Below are 16,572 nucleotides of genomic sequence, written 5' to 3'. Positions count from 1 at the left end.
TGAGAAATCCACTCACTGGTTTGCAGTAGAGGTGCATGGCAAATTTTACCGAGGAAGCCAGTGAGCTTAGTATGGAGAAGTCAAATGTAATTCGAAGAGTATCGCATAACAACAACAATCAATACTAATCAAATGCTGAAATTACTATTCAAATGTGTATTGTATTGGCCAGAGTTAGCAAATCTCACCCTTCTCATGCCTACCCGCATTTCAAAACGAAATGCTTTTGTCACATCACTTCTGATGAACAATAAAGTTAGTGGGAGTGAGTAACACAAGATTCAACATTCCTTTATTTGTTTTTATGCACCATGTATAAATTGTGTTTCACACATCCACTAGTCAATAAAGAAGTCAACACAAGGCATTGTCATATCTTAGGGCACAGAGCTAACTTTACAGTAAAAAGATTGAGTAAAGTTAGTAGTACTGTTTTACGTGAATTTAAAATTGATATCCACCAAGTCAAAATGTTTCGGTTTTCATTAATTAGCTCGTTCTTGTTTCCTGAGTAACGTTAACGTTACAGGACCTCAGCTGGGAGCTTCATGTAGACAGCTAATGTTAATCCAGCAGTCAGAATCTGCATCGACTTCATATATTAACATCTATAGGCCCTATTCTCATTAACGGTACATGTGCAATAAACAGGTTGCTTATAAACTACTAACACAGTAGCGATACTAGTAGTAGTAATAGTAGCACAGTGTGGTCAATGCCGTTAGCATCGTGGCTAATACATAGTACTATGTTACTCTGTTTATGACATGTCATTTTGGCTGTGCTTTCTATGCTGTCGTACATTGTGCTAACCGAGCACCGCTAGCCTTTACAACAGCGTCTACACTTGTTAGATAATGTTTCATAACAGGGCTCTCTGTTGATTTTTGTTTGTCACTGAGTGCTCTTGGTGGAAAATGACTGTAAACAAAGTCAGAAATGTAATGCGTCATAACATAAGTCTCCTTCGGTTTAATTTTCAGTTGTAGCAAAAACTCAAGATTGCCATACATTGTGTAATGTAACTTACTGTTAGCTAACGCCGGCTGGCACCGCCATGTATGTTTAGTTACCATAGTTACGCATCTGGCCTGAGGCATGTGATTGTTGAGAAGCCAGGTTCAATGGGTTCAACCTGGCCTCCCTGTTTTTTTTATTTACGATGAATTGACCATTCAGTGTTGAGCTCGGTGAAACCTGGCCTCAATCTGAGTTCCTGAAAATGTTTCATTTTTCTCTTAGGGATGCCAGGAAAAGCTGGCCTCCTTTGAGCGTTCGTAGCATTTTACTAACTACTAGACAGAGCAAAGACAGGACTGCACCAAGCAGGCAGTAGCAGAGGGGAGCTGTTTTGCTCCACAAGCTAAAGAAAAAAATTATAATGGAATGTTTTGATAAGGGAAATGGCAAAATCAGAAAAACACACAACCGTGGGAATCATAAATTTAATTTTTATATTTTAAAATATACTTCATATTTTTTATGGAGAGGCCAAGCTTCCTTTGGCCTCCTAGAAAAACTGCCACTGCTGGTTTGCAAATGTTAAGAATGATTCGAGAAATCAACCAAAGTGAAAAACTGTAATAGCTAAGGTAAAGGATAACATTTCTAAGGATAGCCATATTCTTAGGTCATCTCTACACATTGAAGCTCTGATTCAGGTCACTCTGATTCTGGTCAATTTAACTCCTGTAATTTTAAAACTTCATCAATATATGCATGTTGAGCCTGGCCATTTCGGGAAATTTAGTTGGCTAACAGTTGAGAAGAGACTCAACCTTATTAGGATGTTGCTTTCTTAAATTTGCAAAAAAAGAAAAAAAACAACAACCTGTAACTGTTTTTCTGAGATTTTCATTACAGTAATTAAAGAAACTATTCTATACAAAACATTGTATATTGTTTCATATTGTTTGTTGGCTTTTTAAGTTTAGAGATTTAAAAGACACTCTTAATGAGCAATATTTATGCATGTTTATGCTAGACACTGTAAAGAAATATCAAATTGACGTGTTCGTTTGATTTCTGAGGAGGAAGGAGAGGCTGGTGTCGAATTGAAAGTTAAGCAAAAGGTTTAAAATTACGACACGATGAAAACGACATGACAAAAACAAATGTTACACTGCAGCTGACAGCGGACTGAATCCATGCTTCTCCTTGTGGAGTCACATAAAAACAGCCATGTGACATGACAAACAATTACACTGTAAAACAGCGGTCTGCGAACATGCTTCCCCTTGCGGGGTCACAGTTGCAGCCCTGAGACATTCTCAGGATCACACATATATTCCCTACATCTGGGTGGTTCCTCAAATGAAATCTTCCCCTATTGGTCAGATGTCTCTCAAAAGAAAAGGTGTACGTTCCCAATCAATCCAAACTATATGAATACACATTCTTTGTTCTAATCACGTCTAGCTCAACAGGGGATGGCTCTCTAAGTTGTTTAAACAATAAGTCTACTAGAGCTTTTACATTCATGCTAAATAACAGCCATGGCCTAATTAATTCTTTAGAAACTTGAGTAGGTGTGAGCCAGACCAATGCTGATTAGGTGTGGTTATTTGATTAGATGTAGCTGCAGGCTAAATAAGACCAAAAGTACATTATTTTCAAAACATAAGCATGGTTTTAACTTTTTACAACCTAACAACACCAAACTACTAATGGGAGCAGTTATGCTGTGCCTTGGATGCCGTCAGATCAGAAGTCCTGTAGAAGATATTGGAAGTACATTGATGTTAGAAAAACAATACTGTTCTCTAAAGTATATTCTTCACAAATACTGTAAAACACAAATAAATTACAAAATGCTCAAAAGTAATTGCAGTATTTAACTAGAATATATGTAAGAGAAATACTGGTCACACCTGAGTCTAAATTTACCAACATGAGCATTAAATTAAAACATTTGGAAAGATTTGACCTGAAATTAGACCTATTGTGGTAACACTTTACAATAAGGCTACATTAATCAGCATTACTTAATGCATTAATAAGCATTAATTAACCGTTAATTATAGTTAAATAAGGTGTCTAATAAACATTTATTAACAATGCTCATGTTTGTTCATGTTACTAAGTATTAATTGATGCATTATTTACCATTAGTTAATGCCTTAACTAACTGTTAATTACAGTTAACTAAGGTGTCTATTTTACCATTAGTTAATGCAGTAATAAGCCTTGACTAACTGTTAATAAAAGTTAACTAAAGTGTGTATTTTAACATTAGTTAATGTACTAATAAGCCTAAACTGGAAATAACAGCTATTAAAGTGCCTAACTATACTTTACAAATGTTGTTAATGTTAACTAAGGTATTGATTTAATTGTTTAATGGTTTGTAAGATGCTATTTACATTAGTTATTACAGTAATAAGCATATTTTAACAGTTAATCATACAATATTAAACATTAGGTAAATGTGATTTTCAGGAGGGTTACAGTCTCTGAAAAGACCTGACAGATTATTGTCCATGAAATAAACTGGAAGAGATCCAGAGCACCACAACAGGATTTGAATTCTTCCTTGCTGTAGATGAGACCAAGCTCGGTCTTCAGCTTGGTTCCATTGAGCATTGGATAGGCCTTCAAGGTGATGTTCAGTGCTTCATTTAGGGAATGCAGAGCAGTACTCTACAAACCGGTCGCCCTCCAGCAAGGTGGCACTGACAAGGTAGTTTGTGAAGGAGAAGCGTTCCCTGGAGTGGCCCAGTATGGTATCACAGACCTACAGACATAGAGATAAAAAAGACACACTGAGAATTGTTTTCCAACAGTCCTGAACAGGGGTGGACAGTAACTAAATAAATGTACTTGATTACTGTACTTAAGTATACTTTACTTTATTTTAAAAGGGGTGATAAATGATTATATAGGGTATTTTACACTGTTCCTTAAGGTCTCCTAATAGGGTATGTAACATTGGTTGGGCTGAAAATTGCCCAAATGCCATTTTATTAGGCCCTTAACTACCCTGTGAATATGGCTCTATTTGGAACAAGAGCTTTTCTTCCAAATATGGTATGCTCATTAATATTCCGAATGAGCTACGTGCTGATTGGTTTGAGCAAACTACATAGCTTGTCCGCGAGTCCCATTGATAGAGCCTGCGGCTGGATGTAGATTTGTAGCTACAAATCACGGATAGTTAGCTTCATTTTCGGCGTCATTCCGAGTATATTTACAGTTTGAATTTCGTCACGCCACGTATACAACATCTAACTAAATGTCTTACAAAGTTAACAACGGTGTCCGATTTCAAATTAATGAATATTTGTGAAGAGTAGGGCTTCCGTTAGCTGCAACTGTCCCTTCAATCCTAGCTACCTGTGTAGCTACAAATCACGGATAGTTAGCTTCATTTTTGGTCGTAATTCGAGTATATTTACAGTTTGAATTTCTTCACGCCACGTATACAACATCTAGCTAAATATCTTATAAAGCTAACAATGGTGTCCGATTTCAAGTTAATGAGTATTTGTGAATTTCTGAGGAATTCGAAGAGGAGGCTAGCTCTCATTGATAGAGCTACATCCAGCAGCAGGCTCTATCAATGAGACTCACGGACAAGCAGCGTTTATTTCCCCAATCGTTTGTTTAAATAACTCAACACATTATAATTACACACATTAAAAGAGTAACTGGAACCTGTGGTAAGAGATTGCTGGCGTAACAAGCTCGCTGACCGCGCTCTCACTCACTTACACCGGGCATTTTGCTAGCAGGAAGAGGGGAGTTGCAGGCCCTGGAGCTCTGTCAGGGCAGGGGCATTTGGTTGTCATTAGCCCAAGAGACGGTGACTTTGCACAGGTATGGAGTGCTGTGGGTTGCCAGTCGTGACGGAGCTCCAAGTACCTCACAGCAGGCCGGGGTCTGTGAAGTAAGGCAGGCCGGGCGGCGAGGCAGCTACACAGGCAGCACCGGTGCTGAACTCCGACACACAGTCGGACAAAATTTGCAATTAGCCATCCATTTTCGTAAAGCGGCCCATATTTGAGCTTTACATAGTTGATTTCTCGCATAAAAAAGTTTCAGAAGTGAATTTTGTAATGGAATAGCAGAGATCTGCGTGACCTAGCTAGATTCAGAAGACTGCCTGATCTCAGGTCAGTTGTGTAGCCTATGTAAATGTTGGGGCGTGACCGTTCTCTTAGTACACCCAAGGGCTGACAAAGGTTCCGGTTTTTGGGAGGTTGACGTCAACTTCCAGCTTTGTTGAGATTCGCCCGTTTTCAGCGGCAGTTTCAAAATATGAGATTTTCATAGTAAAGGGGTGTCAATGGGATTTTGAGCTTCTATGTATGTCCTATTTACCCACCGAACTGTCGTTATTCAACTATGACAGGGTAAAATCGGTTTTGCATTCTATCACCCCTTTAAAGTAATAATTAAAACACATTAAGCAGCATTTTCGGCAACAAATAATTTTGCTTTGTTGTCACTTTTTGTTACACATGGACAGTGACCAATTTCTACAACATAAACTCACCTCTGCAGCAATCATGGTCCTGTTGACTGAAAGCCTGATGTTTCCCCAATTGCTGAGAGCAGGGGCGTTTCTAGGACTTGAGGTTCAGGGCTTAGCCTGGACCGGTTTAAATAAACTGAATGCAATGCAAAACGTCGATTGGCTTGCCCAGCTTGTTAATAGGCAGTGTATGTTCATTTTAGCTTCCAGTTTGTAGATGTAAGTTACATGGCACCAACATTTGGCCTAATCATAACTGGCCTGGCAACCCAAAGGCCAAGGTTTTGTTTCCTGATTTGTGTGGTGACTTATGATGTGGCGAGTCTGGGGGTCCACCCCCAGAACATTTTGAGCATCAAACACTTCATTTCCTGCATTCTGGTGAATTGTTATGCACCTATTTCTACCATTTTCTGAATCAATATGCTGGAAATATATTTATGTAAAGGGAAACATAGATTACAATCCAACTATAAAAACATAATGGAATATATTGCAGTAAGGCTCTCAGGCATTCTGTATTGCTTTCAACTATTTATTCTCCTTTGGATCGACTTTTCTAATTATATCTGAGTCAGCACACATGAAGCTTAGGCATAACTTACTCCTCCCATCCTCTTTTGCATCTTTTGTTGGGGAAGTAACCTCCTTAAATGTGCATATGACAATTATTTACCTCAATTATACATTATTCAATTTAATATATTAATAACCCCCTGGACTGTAATATTTCAGATGTTTGAGCAAGATTTCTGCTCATGTCCAAAACTTTGTGCACATTCAAAATATAACTCATCCCATCTATGTTCTCTGAGATTTGGAGGAGTCGTGATATTTTTAGAAAAATAAAGTTATAATAGGCTATTACAAGAATAAAGTCACTATAATTTCAGAAAATAATCTACCTGCACCATAGCCTGCTGTGCAATATGTGATTGCTCTGCTGAGACGGTAGATCTCAGACCTTCTGACAGACACAGAGCCCCATTTGGGTCTCTGGTCTCTGAATGAGACAAAGTGTAGGGAAGTGGCTGTATGCTGCTATACATCAGAGGTGGAAAACCGAAACTACGGCAGAAATACACGGAGCACAAATGCGTCACATCTGCCGCAGCATGTCGACAGCAGAGTGTATCCATCAACCTGAAGCTGCACAGCTTTTTACAGCAAGAGTGGACACTAAGCGACCCACAGGTCTGCTTCAGAGCTCTGTGTGTTTGAGTCTGAACCATAGACTGGAAACGTCACGTCACAGGAACTTCAAACTAAATCATTAGTAGCCCATAGGCTACCGACAGCAAATAAACTTATTCTAAAGGCTAATTATTTTTAAGACCTATGTCTATTTTAACAGGCTGTATGCAGTATGTGCAAAGCCAAAGCACAATGAAATAAGGCAACTTATGATTTCGGGGGGTTTACATAGGCTATTGTCCGGTTTCATATTTGTCAGTCAACTTTTCAAAATACATTCGGAGCAACTTTTCAAAATACATTCGGAGCAACATTCAAAACATTCGGGGCTTCAGCCCCGGCAAAATCGGCTGACACTGCGTCTGGCTGAGAGCCACTGCTTTGCCCCACAGCCATTGCATGGAGAGAATCTCTGTAAAGGATATAGATTTTTTGAATTAATCATCATAATTATTATATTGCAATAATAATAGAAAAGCATAATAAACACATAATAACAGGTATACAGTTATTACCTGATATTTTGAATGTCCTGTTGGAACTGCTGGATGCATCCTTTTATATGGACTGAATCTATCTTCCTCTTCTGGAGCTTGGCATAGAGGAGGTCCACATGTGGCATGATGTGGTGGAAAAGTTGCAGGAAGAAGTTAAAATCTGGATCTTCCAGTAGCTTAGCATAGCTTCCTGCTTCTCTGACAGTTATGGGGTCAAATTCACTGGACTCCTGTATGCTCTCAAAACAGTGAATGAGGTCCATTCTGTGCTCAAACACAGTATTGACAGCACGACTGTGAAAGTTCCATCTCACGTTGCTGGATGTTGGCAGTCTATGAGCCACTACTTCATCAAGGACACTGGTTCGCTTAGGAGATCTGGAAAAAAAAACGTTTCTCACGTTGGAGATGTGAGAGGTGGCCTGCTGCATTATTAGATTTAGCTGATGTGCATAGCAGTGGATGTAGTGGGCATTTGGGTACACATCCTGCAGTGGCACCCCTCATAACGCTGCCACCATCATATGCCTGGCAGATTAGTTTGCCTTTCTATTCCTCAGGAAGGATGGCAGCAAGACGATCTTTCAATGCTGTAGCAATGGACTCAGCTGTTGCTGACTGCAGAGGGATGAATTCCTGCACGTTGTGTTTGTCATCAATGTAGCTCAGCACAAGCACAAGTTGGTTCTGTGTAGCAATATCCATTGTCTCATCTGCCTAGATTGAGATAAAATCACTGTTCTGGGCTTCTTTGATGATGTGTTCCCTCACAACAGACAGCATACCATACCTGCAAACTCAGAAGGGCTGAAAAAGGTGACACATCATTCTACCCCCCCTCCCCCGAGAAGAAAAAAAAGGGAAAACACAACATTATATATATATATATATATATATATATATAATAGTTGATCTAAAGAATAAAAAAGTAGCCCAAAACAACAGTCGGCTCAAAATTAAATGATTTATTAAAAATGTAATAATAACTTATAACAATAACTTATTTCACCAGTAAATACCTGTTAAACGACAAAAACAACCCCTGGATGGGAAAAGGGTATTTTACAACAACTTCGAATGCAGCACAAGGCTGGCGAGGCGAATTTCAAGTGAACGCAAAATCTGTGTTGTTTTTCAGACAACGGCAGCTATAGACTGCTGTTGGAATCCTCTCCAGTGAAATACAGACACACTTTTACACCGTTTAGCTGTCAGCATTTTAACTGTGTTTACTCCAGGTTCTAGCTAACGGTAGGCTAACGTTACCTGTCGAGTGTAGTGTTACCGTAACTAGCGTCCCATGCGCTGATGTTTCAGTTTCCTCTAACGTACGTTTTAGGAGCATCAGAGAGAAGCGGAGGCATTTAAGTGCCATCTAAATAAGGCACCGAAATCAGAGTTGCTATTCGGTCTGGTAGATAACGGTCGTTTAGGCACCGGGTCTCGCCCCCCGCACAAAATAAAAACTCTTCGGATCCACACAATTCATGTGGATGACATTTTCCCCATTCAAAACGGCAATTTTCGCAGGTATGACATACACTCCAGTAGCTCATTCTGCACGGTTTTCGACATTCCTTTAAACACTGTTGCGCTCTCAAGGTGCTCTTCAAGTGAAGCAACAAAGTCCACCAAGCCACGGAGTATCCCTGGGTTATTGGAGCCCTCTCTCTCATCATGGCCACGCAAAGCCAACTCAAACGCTCAAATTTCACACAGTCTATGATTTTTGATAAGATGTTACTGTTTTTTGTCACTCCTTGGTTGTGCTTTTTGATACCAATTCTGTAGCCTTTATCTAGCTGTTACGCGATGCTAAGTCTTCCAAAAAGATGTAGCTTCATGTTATTATCTAAGTGGCTGCGGCTGCTCTCATGTCTTTTACATTTCTCAGAATGATGTTTTAAGTCCCGTACCCGTGGTTGTCCACAACATTTCTGTTCCAGGACTTTGAAATAACCAACCGGGAACACAAAAGAAGGCATACCTCATACCACATCCAGAAGTGACATATCAGTTCCACTATTCGGTGTCATTTTTTGTTAAAATTCAAATAAAAAAAGTTGGGAAAAAAAATAGCCGTTCCATCTTTGAGCAGGGAAATATTTGTCACGAGTTTACATGAGAAACATATGACATTAGATTACATACGTACACACATTTATAGGACATACATTACATACATTATTATTACTTTTTTTAATTACACGTCATTTAGCTGACGCTTTTATCCAAAGCGACTTACAATTGCTATATAGGTCGCACACCTCTGGAGCAACTATGGGTTAAGTGTCTTGCTCAGGGACACATTGATTGACGTATTGCAGTGTGAATCGAATCCGGATCTCCCGCGCCAAAGGCATGTGTCATATCCATTGCACCATCACTACCGTGGATAAAGACATATACAAAGGTATTCTCTGATACTTATCAAGGGTGAGTATCCAGAGGGATACTCCAGGAATGAAAAAACTATTTTTTGTCAGAAGGTCAACACTTTTGATGTGCAAGAGAAGAAGACATTGTGATGCATTGCATATACGTTGTCAACCACCACAGATTTATTAATTTATAGATCAGTTTATATTTGAATATGTGATCTGCTCTAATGCAATAACAGATCATGTTAGTAATTAATTAACAGTATGCCTGCCGAAATACGACTGCACCCCACAGGCTATGTTGGTCCAGTCACTGAGTAATGTTAGTGATGAAGTGCACCAGTATCACATAGATTATAAAGCCAACTTTTTTGTCACACACACACACACACACACACACACACACACACACACACACACACACACACACACACACACACACACACACACACACACACGATCTCTTTACTATAGACCTATAAATTACTTTATTTTAGCCTACTATATTTGTCCAAAGACGGAAAACTCTTGTACAAGGTGTCCAGGCAATCTATCCTTTCAATGTTGATTTCTAAAAACATGCTGAACAGCATATGCCAATACCAATTATGTTCCCAAAAAAAAGGGAATTTGTCATAGAAAGAGGAACTTTTTAGTATTTAGTTTAGTATGTACAGTGAAGCACCTTTGTGTACAGCAAAACACCTTTATTTACAATTATACAGTACAAAAAGTAGAACATCATTATTTATACAATTTTAAAGATACATTTTAAGAAAAAAAAAATTTGATTCCTTGATCAACGAAATTCATTCTTGATCTTGGATGGTCTTTCTCTGGCGACGGATGTGAATGGTCTCCTTGACATTTCTCCGGTCACCCACTGCCTCCTGGTTGACCACCTTTGACCCCTTCCTAGTCAATGCTTATATTAAATAATGCAGATATACAGAATATGATGTACTCTTATTGTAGTTGTAAGTAATAAATTGAAGTTGTTCAAGATATATTCTCGAATGATTCAACAGGTTTATTTTCAGACTACAGAAATCATACATTAGGCAAATTCTTTTTTCATCCACACATAAGTCAGCTTTAACTTCCAATTTTGGCTTTCTTTGAAACCTCTTTGTCCCAGTCAGTGTCGAAAACATCATTTCCTAACTCAACAAAGCCAGGCAGAGACAGTCCTGAGAAGGGACCTTCGGAACCACCAATACTACTTAGGGGAGGACCCAGCTCAAAACATTTTCTTTTTTTCAGAATGGCAGTGGTTCCATAGTCAACAGGACCATCATTCACCATGTTTACACGAAAATGGTTGGCAGCATGAGTAGGCTCGGTCTGCTTTGCTTTGCACTTGGTTTCAGTTGGTAACTCTTTCCCTTGTTCATGTTCCTGTCCTAGTGTGAGCTCTGTGGCTGGGGCAGGTAATATGTCCTTTACTTTGCCCACGGTGATTACAGTGTTGATCTTCCTTAATAAGGGACTGTTTTCGGGGGGATTTAGAATTTTCTTGTCTTTGGAATTTGCGCTTGAGCATTCAGCACCATGTCTGTTAAGTGGACTTTTTCCCACTGCCGTAGGATTTTTTTCCACTTTCGTTTGAGCTGTGATCGGGAATTCAGTTGTGCAGGTGAACGAGAAATTTGAGAGTTTAGCCAGGGTTGAAAGGGCCAGAGTGGACTTTGTGTGGCTTGATTTGGATGGTGCTGGATCATTGATGCAAGTGGTTGGTTTTAAAGGTTGGACACAAGTAAAGCTACCTACATTAGTCTCATTGCAGGGGTTGACTCTGGTTCTTTGTTTTTGACACAGATTTTCTGTATCATCACTCCCCTTTATTCTACCCACAGTTTTTTCATGTCCCAATTTGCCCTTTCCAAGGGAAAAGTCATACTTATCCAGCTCTTTTGATCTAAAAGAAATACTGGCTTCAGTCCCTCTCTCTCCCACCTCACTGACACAGCTCAGCTGCTTTCCGCCTTCCAAAAGATTTTGGTACTGGCTCTGTCTTTTCTTTCTTTTATTCTTCTCTGTGTTTATAAGTGGGACAGTTGAGTCATCATGACTATCTGGCTTCTGTTTACTTATTCTGCTTTCTTTGTAGGTGTGAGGATCTTTGCTGCCTGGGTTACAATAAGTTTGGAACTCTGTGCTGACATCTGGACTGCCATTAAGGTTGTGGTTATGGACTAATGGTCTCATCTTCCTTGGTTTGAATCTAAAGCCTAATAACTTTGCATTCAATTGTTTTTCTGTTTCAGCTTCCGCTGCCATCTTTTCCTTCAGTACAGTACTGATGTTCTTTGTCCTAGCCTGGTCCCTCTCGTCTTCATTCTCTAATCTACTTTCTTGGCCAGAGAGCAGGTTATCCTGAACTAAGTTATTTGAGAGGCAGTTCTTAGCTGATGATAGTTTGCTGCTGGAGTGGGAATCTGAAGTCATATTCAAAACATCAGTCACAATTTCTCCATGTCCATCTCCTCCCGCTTTGTCAGACTGTTGATTCAGCTCCAGCTCCCTTCTTCTGTCTCTCAGATTCTTAGAGACTTTCTGAATCACACACCCCATTGAATCTGGATGTTTTTTATCTTCTGGTTTCTTAGATTGCTTTATCTCCTTTTGGTTTAAGCTTTTTACTTTGACGTTTTCATTTTTCTCACTTCTTCCATTTTCTTCTGAAGCAGAGGTGACTGTTTCAATAGGATTTGAAATTACATCGGGGTTTAATGATGAGCCAGTGTTACTTGGAATGTCCTTAGTTTGACAGTTTGGCTGTTTAGTCACTGTAGACATTTCTGACCAACTTTGTTTTCCATTTAGGTTTTCTTGAGCTGATGTAATTATGGATGATGGCATACCATCTGGCAACAGCGATGGAGTGATGGAGAGGAACCAGTCCAAGCCACTCTCCACCATGACATCGCCCTTGCAGTTATTGGTGATGTCAGGGCAGTGTATTTTGTTGATGACGTTTGTGTCTTGGAGTTGATGTTGGTAATCATCAGCTGATGATGGGTCAAATTGGGAGGCCTCTGAGGTGTTGCTCTTCAGCCTAGTTAACAAAGAAAATGCTGGTTAACTCCTTTGGCGTCCTGTCTATAGCCATTAGGAAACCTATTAGGATCTATAGACAATTCTGTGTAAGAGAAGTCCTTGGTAATTCAAATACTACTTAAAGACACATTAAACATGACAATGACGCTGTTGCATGAAGAAATTGTTTCCTCAGATTACTGTTGTTTCCTCAGATTGCTATAAGTATTAAGATTGTTACGCCTTTCCTGTTTCGGGCTCCCAGACCGTAGTCTGTAAGCACAGGGGAGAAGTTCCCTCCAGGGCCAATGCTTTCAGTGGTAACACCCTTCACTACCAGCAGAATAAAGAGCAAATGAAGCCACCATGTCTTGAGAAGCTTGTTATTCATTGTTAACTGTAGGCTCACTTTACAACATCTTTGCTAACTCTCTTCCTTCTCGCACTGCTTTCACTCGTAAGCCAAGTACTTTCACCAACATCGCCGACGCTCGCTCTAGTTTTTTCTCGCTGAACCAGTCACTCATTGACGTCACTCATATAACGCACCTGGCATTCTCGCTCTAACTTACACTACTCTCGTAACAAGATATTACATATTTTTAAGATAAGATTTAATAAAAAAAAACAACAACACAAGAGCGGGAAGTAACCCAGCATTAGCAGTAGAACAGACTCAACACAGTTACTCACTTTGCCTGTCTGTCCATCTCCTTCTGTAGAAGCAGTGGCAGGTTCAGTCCTTCCAGCAGTATCTGACACTGATTTTGATACTGCTGACTGGGGTCGTCAGGGAACGAGGTGAGTAATGCATTTACATTTCCGAGCAGAGCACCGCCCTAAAAGAGGATCACAGGATGGTGGAAAACAGAGGCATGGGCCAAGAGCAAGATGAAAAAACAATAATTAATTAGGTAAATGTAAATCAATTTAGTATTTCTGCTGAGCTTAAAAAGTAACTTTACACTAGATTCTGGAAGCAAAGCTCTACAGGTTGAAAGATATAAGTCTCTTGAACCTCTGACCACACCCTTCTGTGATGTATCATATTTCGCAGTACAACCCTGCTCCAACAAGAAGACGCAAAGGCCCCCTCCTCATCACTACTTTATGTGGATGTAATGAGCAGTACAGTATGTGTGAACTGTCCAACTGTATGTCATATGATAGAGGGACTGCGCCACATAAATAATCATATCTTGTTACATATAGACTTGTTACATATAGACAATCATTTCTCTATTTTATTGCACTATTTGCACATAACTCTGTACATTTCATATTTTATATATTATTACTGTATATTTGTTTTTATTATATATGTTTAAAGTATTGATAATATGTTTTTTATTGTTTGTATACCTGGAGTGGTAACGAAAATAATTTCCCCCTGGGATTATTAAAGTATTTCTGATTCTGATATAGGGTGGTATAGATTAAAATAATACGCTTGAACAGCAGAGAGGTGCATTAAAGGTGATCTATTATATAGCATTTTCAGGTTCATACTTGTATTTTGTGTTTGTACTAGAACATGTTTACATGGTTTAATGTTCAAAGAACACTTTCTCTTTCCGATTGGTCAGCAGTCCACATCTCACTCCTGTTCTCGCTGTACAGTCGATATATAAAGCTGTAAAGCAGGACTTTGTACCGTGAAAAACATTGTCTAGGTTTTTAGACTTGTTTTCTATGTGTTTTTATAGAGCATTCCTTCAGTTGGATGTGTATATCACTTGCCAAAAATAGCATCTCACTATGGACATCGTCATGAAAATCGCTTTTTTATGGATACTACTTTACCTATCGGCGTTTGGAACTGGGAATTGCCGGTCAGACCGTCAAGACTACCTCACTTACAACCGCAAGCACCTGCTCTCCCTACGCCCAACTGGTGTAGCCCCACCAACTCTTCCTGCCGACTGTGTGGAAATCTGACGGCCTGCTAAATGGCCAGAGAGGAGGAAGAAAGCAAGGAAAAAGCGAGGTTCAAGGGGAGGTGTGAGGCGCCCGACTTTGGAGACGCCGCATCAGATTCCCACTGCCTGTCATCACCAATGTTCGATCGGTAAGCAACAAACTCGATGAACTGGCGTTAAGAGCAGAACATGACTGTGATTTCAGACAGAGCAACCTTGTGCGTTTGATGGAATCATGGCTCAAAGACAATCATGAAAAGTCCAACTCTGTCTGGGTATACCACCATAAGAGCAGACAGAAATAAGCATAGCGTAAATCCATCTGCCTGTGTTGATTTGTTGACAATCGTTGGGCTGCACAGTATTGCATTCGGGAGCAGGTGTGCACACCGGACTATGAGATATTGACTGTATCCTTCAGACCATTCTACCCCCCGCTAGAGTTCGGTCAAATTACTGTTATTCTTGTGTATGTGCTCTTACCGAATGACGAAGCATGAAGGGAAAAAAATAACAGAAAGCTATAATGCACTCGCCCGCTGTGCAGACCAGCCCATCTTCGTCCTTCGGGACTTTAACTCATGTAACTTGTTTACACATCTGCCAACAGTTCATCAATATGCTGACTGTCCTACACGGTTAAAATCGGTCCCTTGACCGCTGCTACGGAACTATTCCTCAGGTATATAAAGCGGTGTGCAGACCACCCTTTGGGAAATCCACCCATAATGTAATTCACCAAAAAGACGAAACCAGCCATCAAGCAGATACAGATGTCGTCTGAAATAAACAAAGATCAACTCAGGGACTGCTTTGACAACACAAATTGGGACACCTTTGAATCACGCCAGGATGGGAATGAATTTACAGACACTAAAACATCATACATTGAATTCTGTGTGTCTGTGTGTGTAGGGTTGGGTACCGAAACCCAGTGCTAATATGGCACCGGTGCCTAAACGACCGGTATCTACCGGACCGAATTGCAACGCGGATTTCGGTGCCACTTAAATGCCTTCTGCGGTGCTCTCAGATACTCTGAAACAGACGTTAGCGGCAACAGGAGCATCGCTGCACGTGACGCTAGTTAACACTTCACTTGACAGCAGGTAATGTTAGCCTACCGTTAGCTAGCAGCTGGCTTAAACACGATTAAAATGCTGACAGGTAAACTGTGTAAAGGGTGTCTGTATTTCACTGTAGAGGATTCCAACAGCGGTACGTTAAAGATGGCTGGAAAGCCAGCTTACTTAAAAGGTCCCATGGCATGAAAATTTCACTTTATGAGGTTTTTCAACATTAATATGAGTTCCCCCAGCCTGCCTATGGTCCCCCAGTGGCTAGAAATGGCGATAGGTGTAAACCGAGCCCTGGGTATCCTGCTTCTGCCTTTGAGAAAATGGAAGCTCAGATGGGCCGATCTGGAATCTCCTCCTTATGAGGTCATAAGGAGCAAGGTTACCTCCCCTTTCTCTGCTTTGCCTGCCCAGAGAATTTGGCCCGCCCATGAGAAAGAGAGAGACATCATGGCTTGAAAACAAGCAAAGTGGCAGTTGGTCAAGGCCACACCCCCACCCTCCACCCTGCCCCCACTCTCTCCTCCTCAATAGCATTTAAAAGCTACAGACACAGAAATGGCACATACTAAGGAAAGCTCATTGTGGGACTGGCTCTAGTGGCTGTAATTCTGCACCAAGGCTGAATTTCAGGAAAGAGACTTCAGATACAGTATTAGGGGACCACTAAGGCCTATATAAAAGCATCCAAAAAGCAGCATTTCATAGGACCTTTAAAGATTGTGGCCCACAATTAAAAATGTGTTTTTTCAAGGCTATTTAACTCCCTCCTTATGCAGGTGTACCCACGTCTTGGAAAGTTTCTTCAATAAGGCCCATACCTAAGAAGCCTGGTGCAAGTAAGCCTGAAGATTTCCGACCCATAACCATCACCTCCATGTTGTGTAAAACAATGGAGAGTTCTGGTACAGCTCCTGACCTCTCAAGTGATCAGCGTGTAGATCCGCTGCAGTTCGCTTATAGAAGTGACAGAGGGACTGATGATGCTGTGCT

At 40.3% G+C, this 16,572-nt stretch overlaps 1 protein-coding gene across 2 annotated transcripts in view; it reads right to left on the bottom strand.

Annotated features, from left to right (window-relative positions):
• Positions 1–10,554: 10,554 nt before the first annotated feature.
• The window catches only part of mcm9 (minichromosome maintenance 9 homologous recombination repair factor), a 40,416-nt gene continuing 34,398 nt past the window's right edge, over positions 10,555–16,572 (bottom strand). For both annotated transcript variants that reach the window (XM_039781969.1, XM_039781971.1), the window contains 2 exons: positions 13,278–13,423; positions 10,555–12,603 (listed from right to left, as the gene is read on the bottom strand). In XM_039781969.1, the coding sequence (XP_039637903.1) occupies positions 10,641–12,603; positions 13,278–13,423 (2,109 nt within the window). In that variant the 3' untranslated portion in view covers positions 10,555–10,640. The remainder of the gene's footprint in view (positions 12,604–13,277; positions 13,424–16,572) is intronic.

Source organism: Perca fluviatilis, chromosome 18, assembly GCF_010015445.1.
Source record: "Perca fluviatilis chromosome 18, GENO_Pfluv_1.0, whole genome shotgun sequence".
Classification (NCBI taxonomy): domain Eukaryota; kingdom Metazoa; phylum Chordata; class Actinopteri; order Perciformes; family Percidae; genus Perca; species Perca fluviatilis.
Note: the sequence above shows the minus strand (reverse complement) of the source record. Positions and strands in the feature narration are given on the sequence as shown.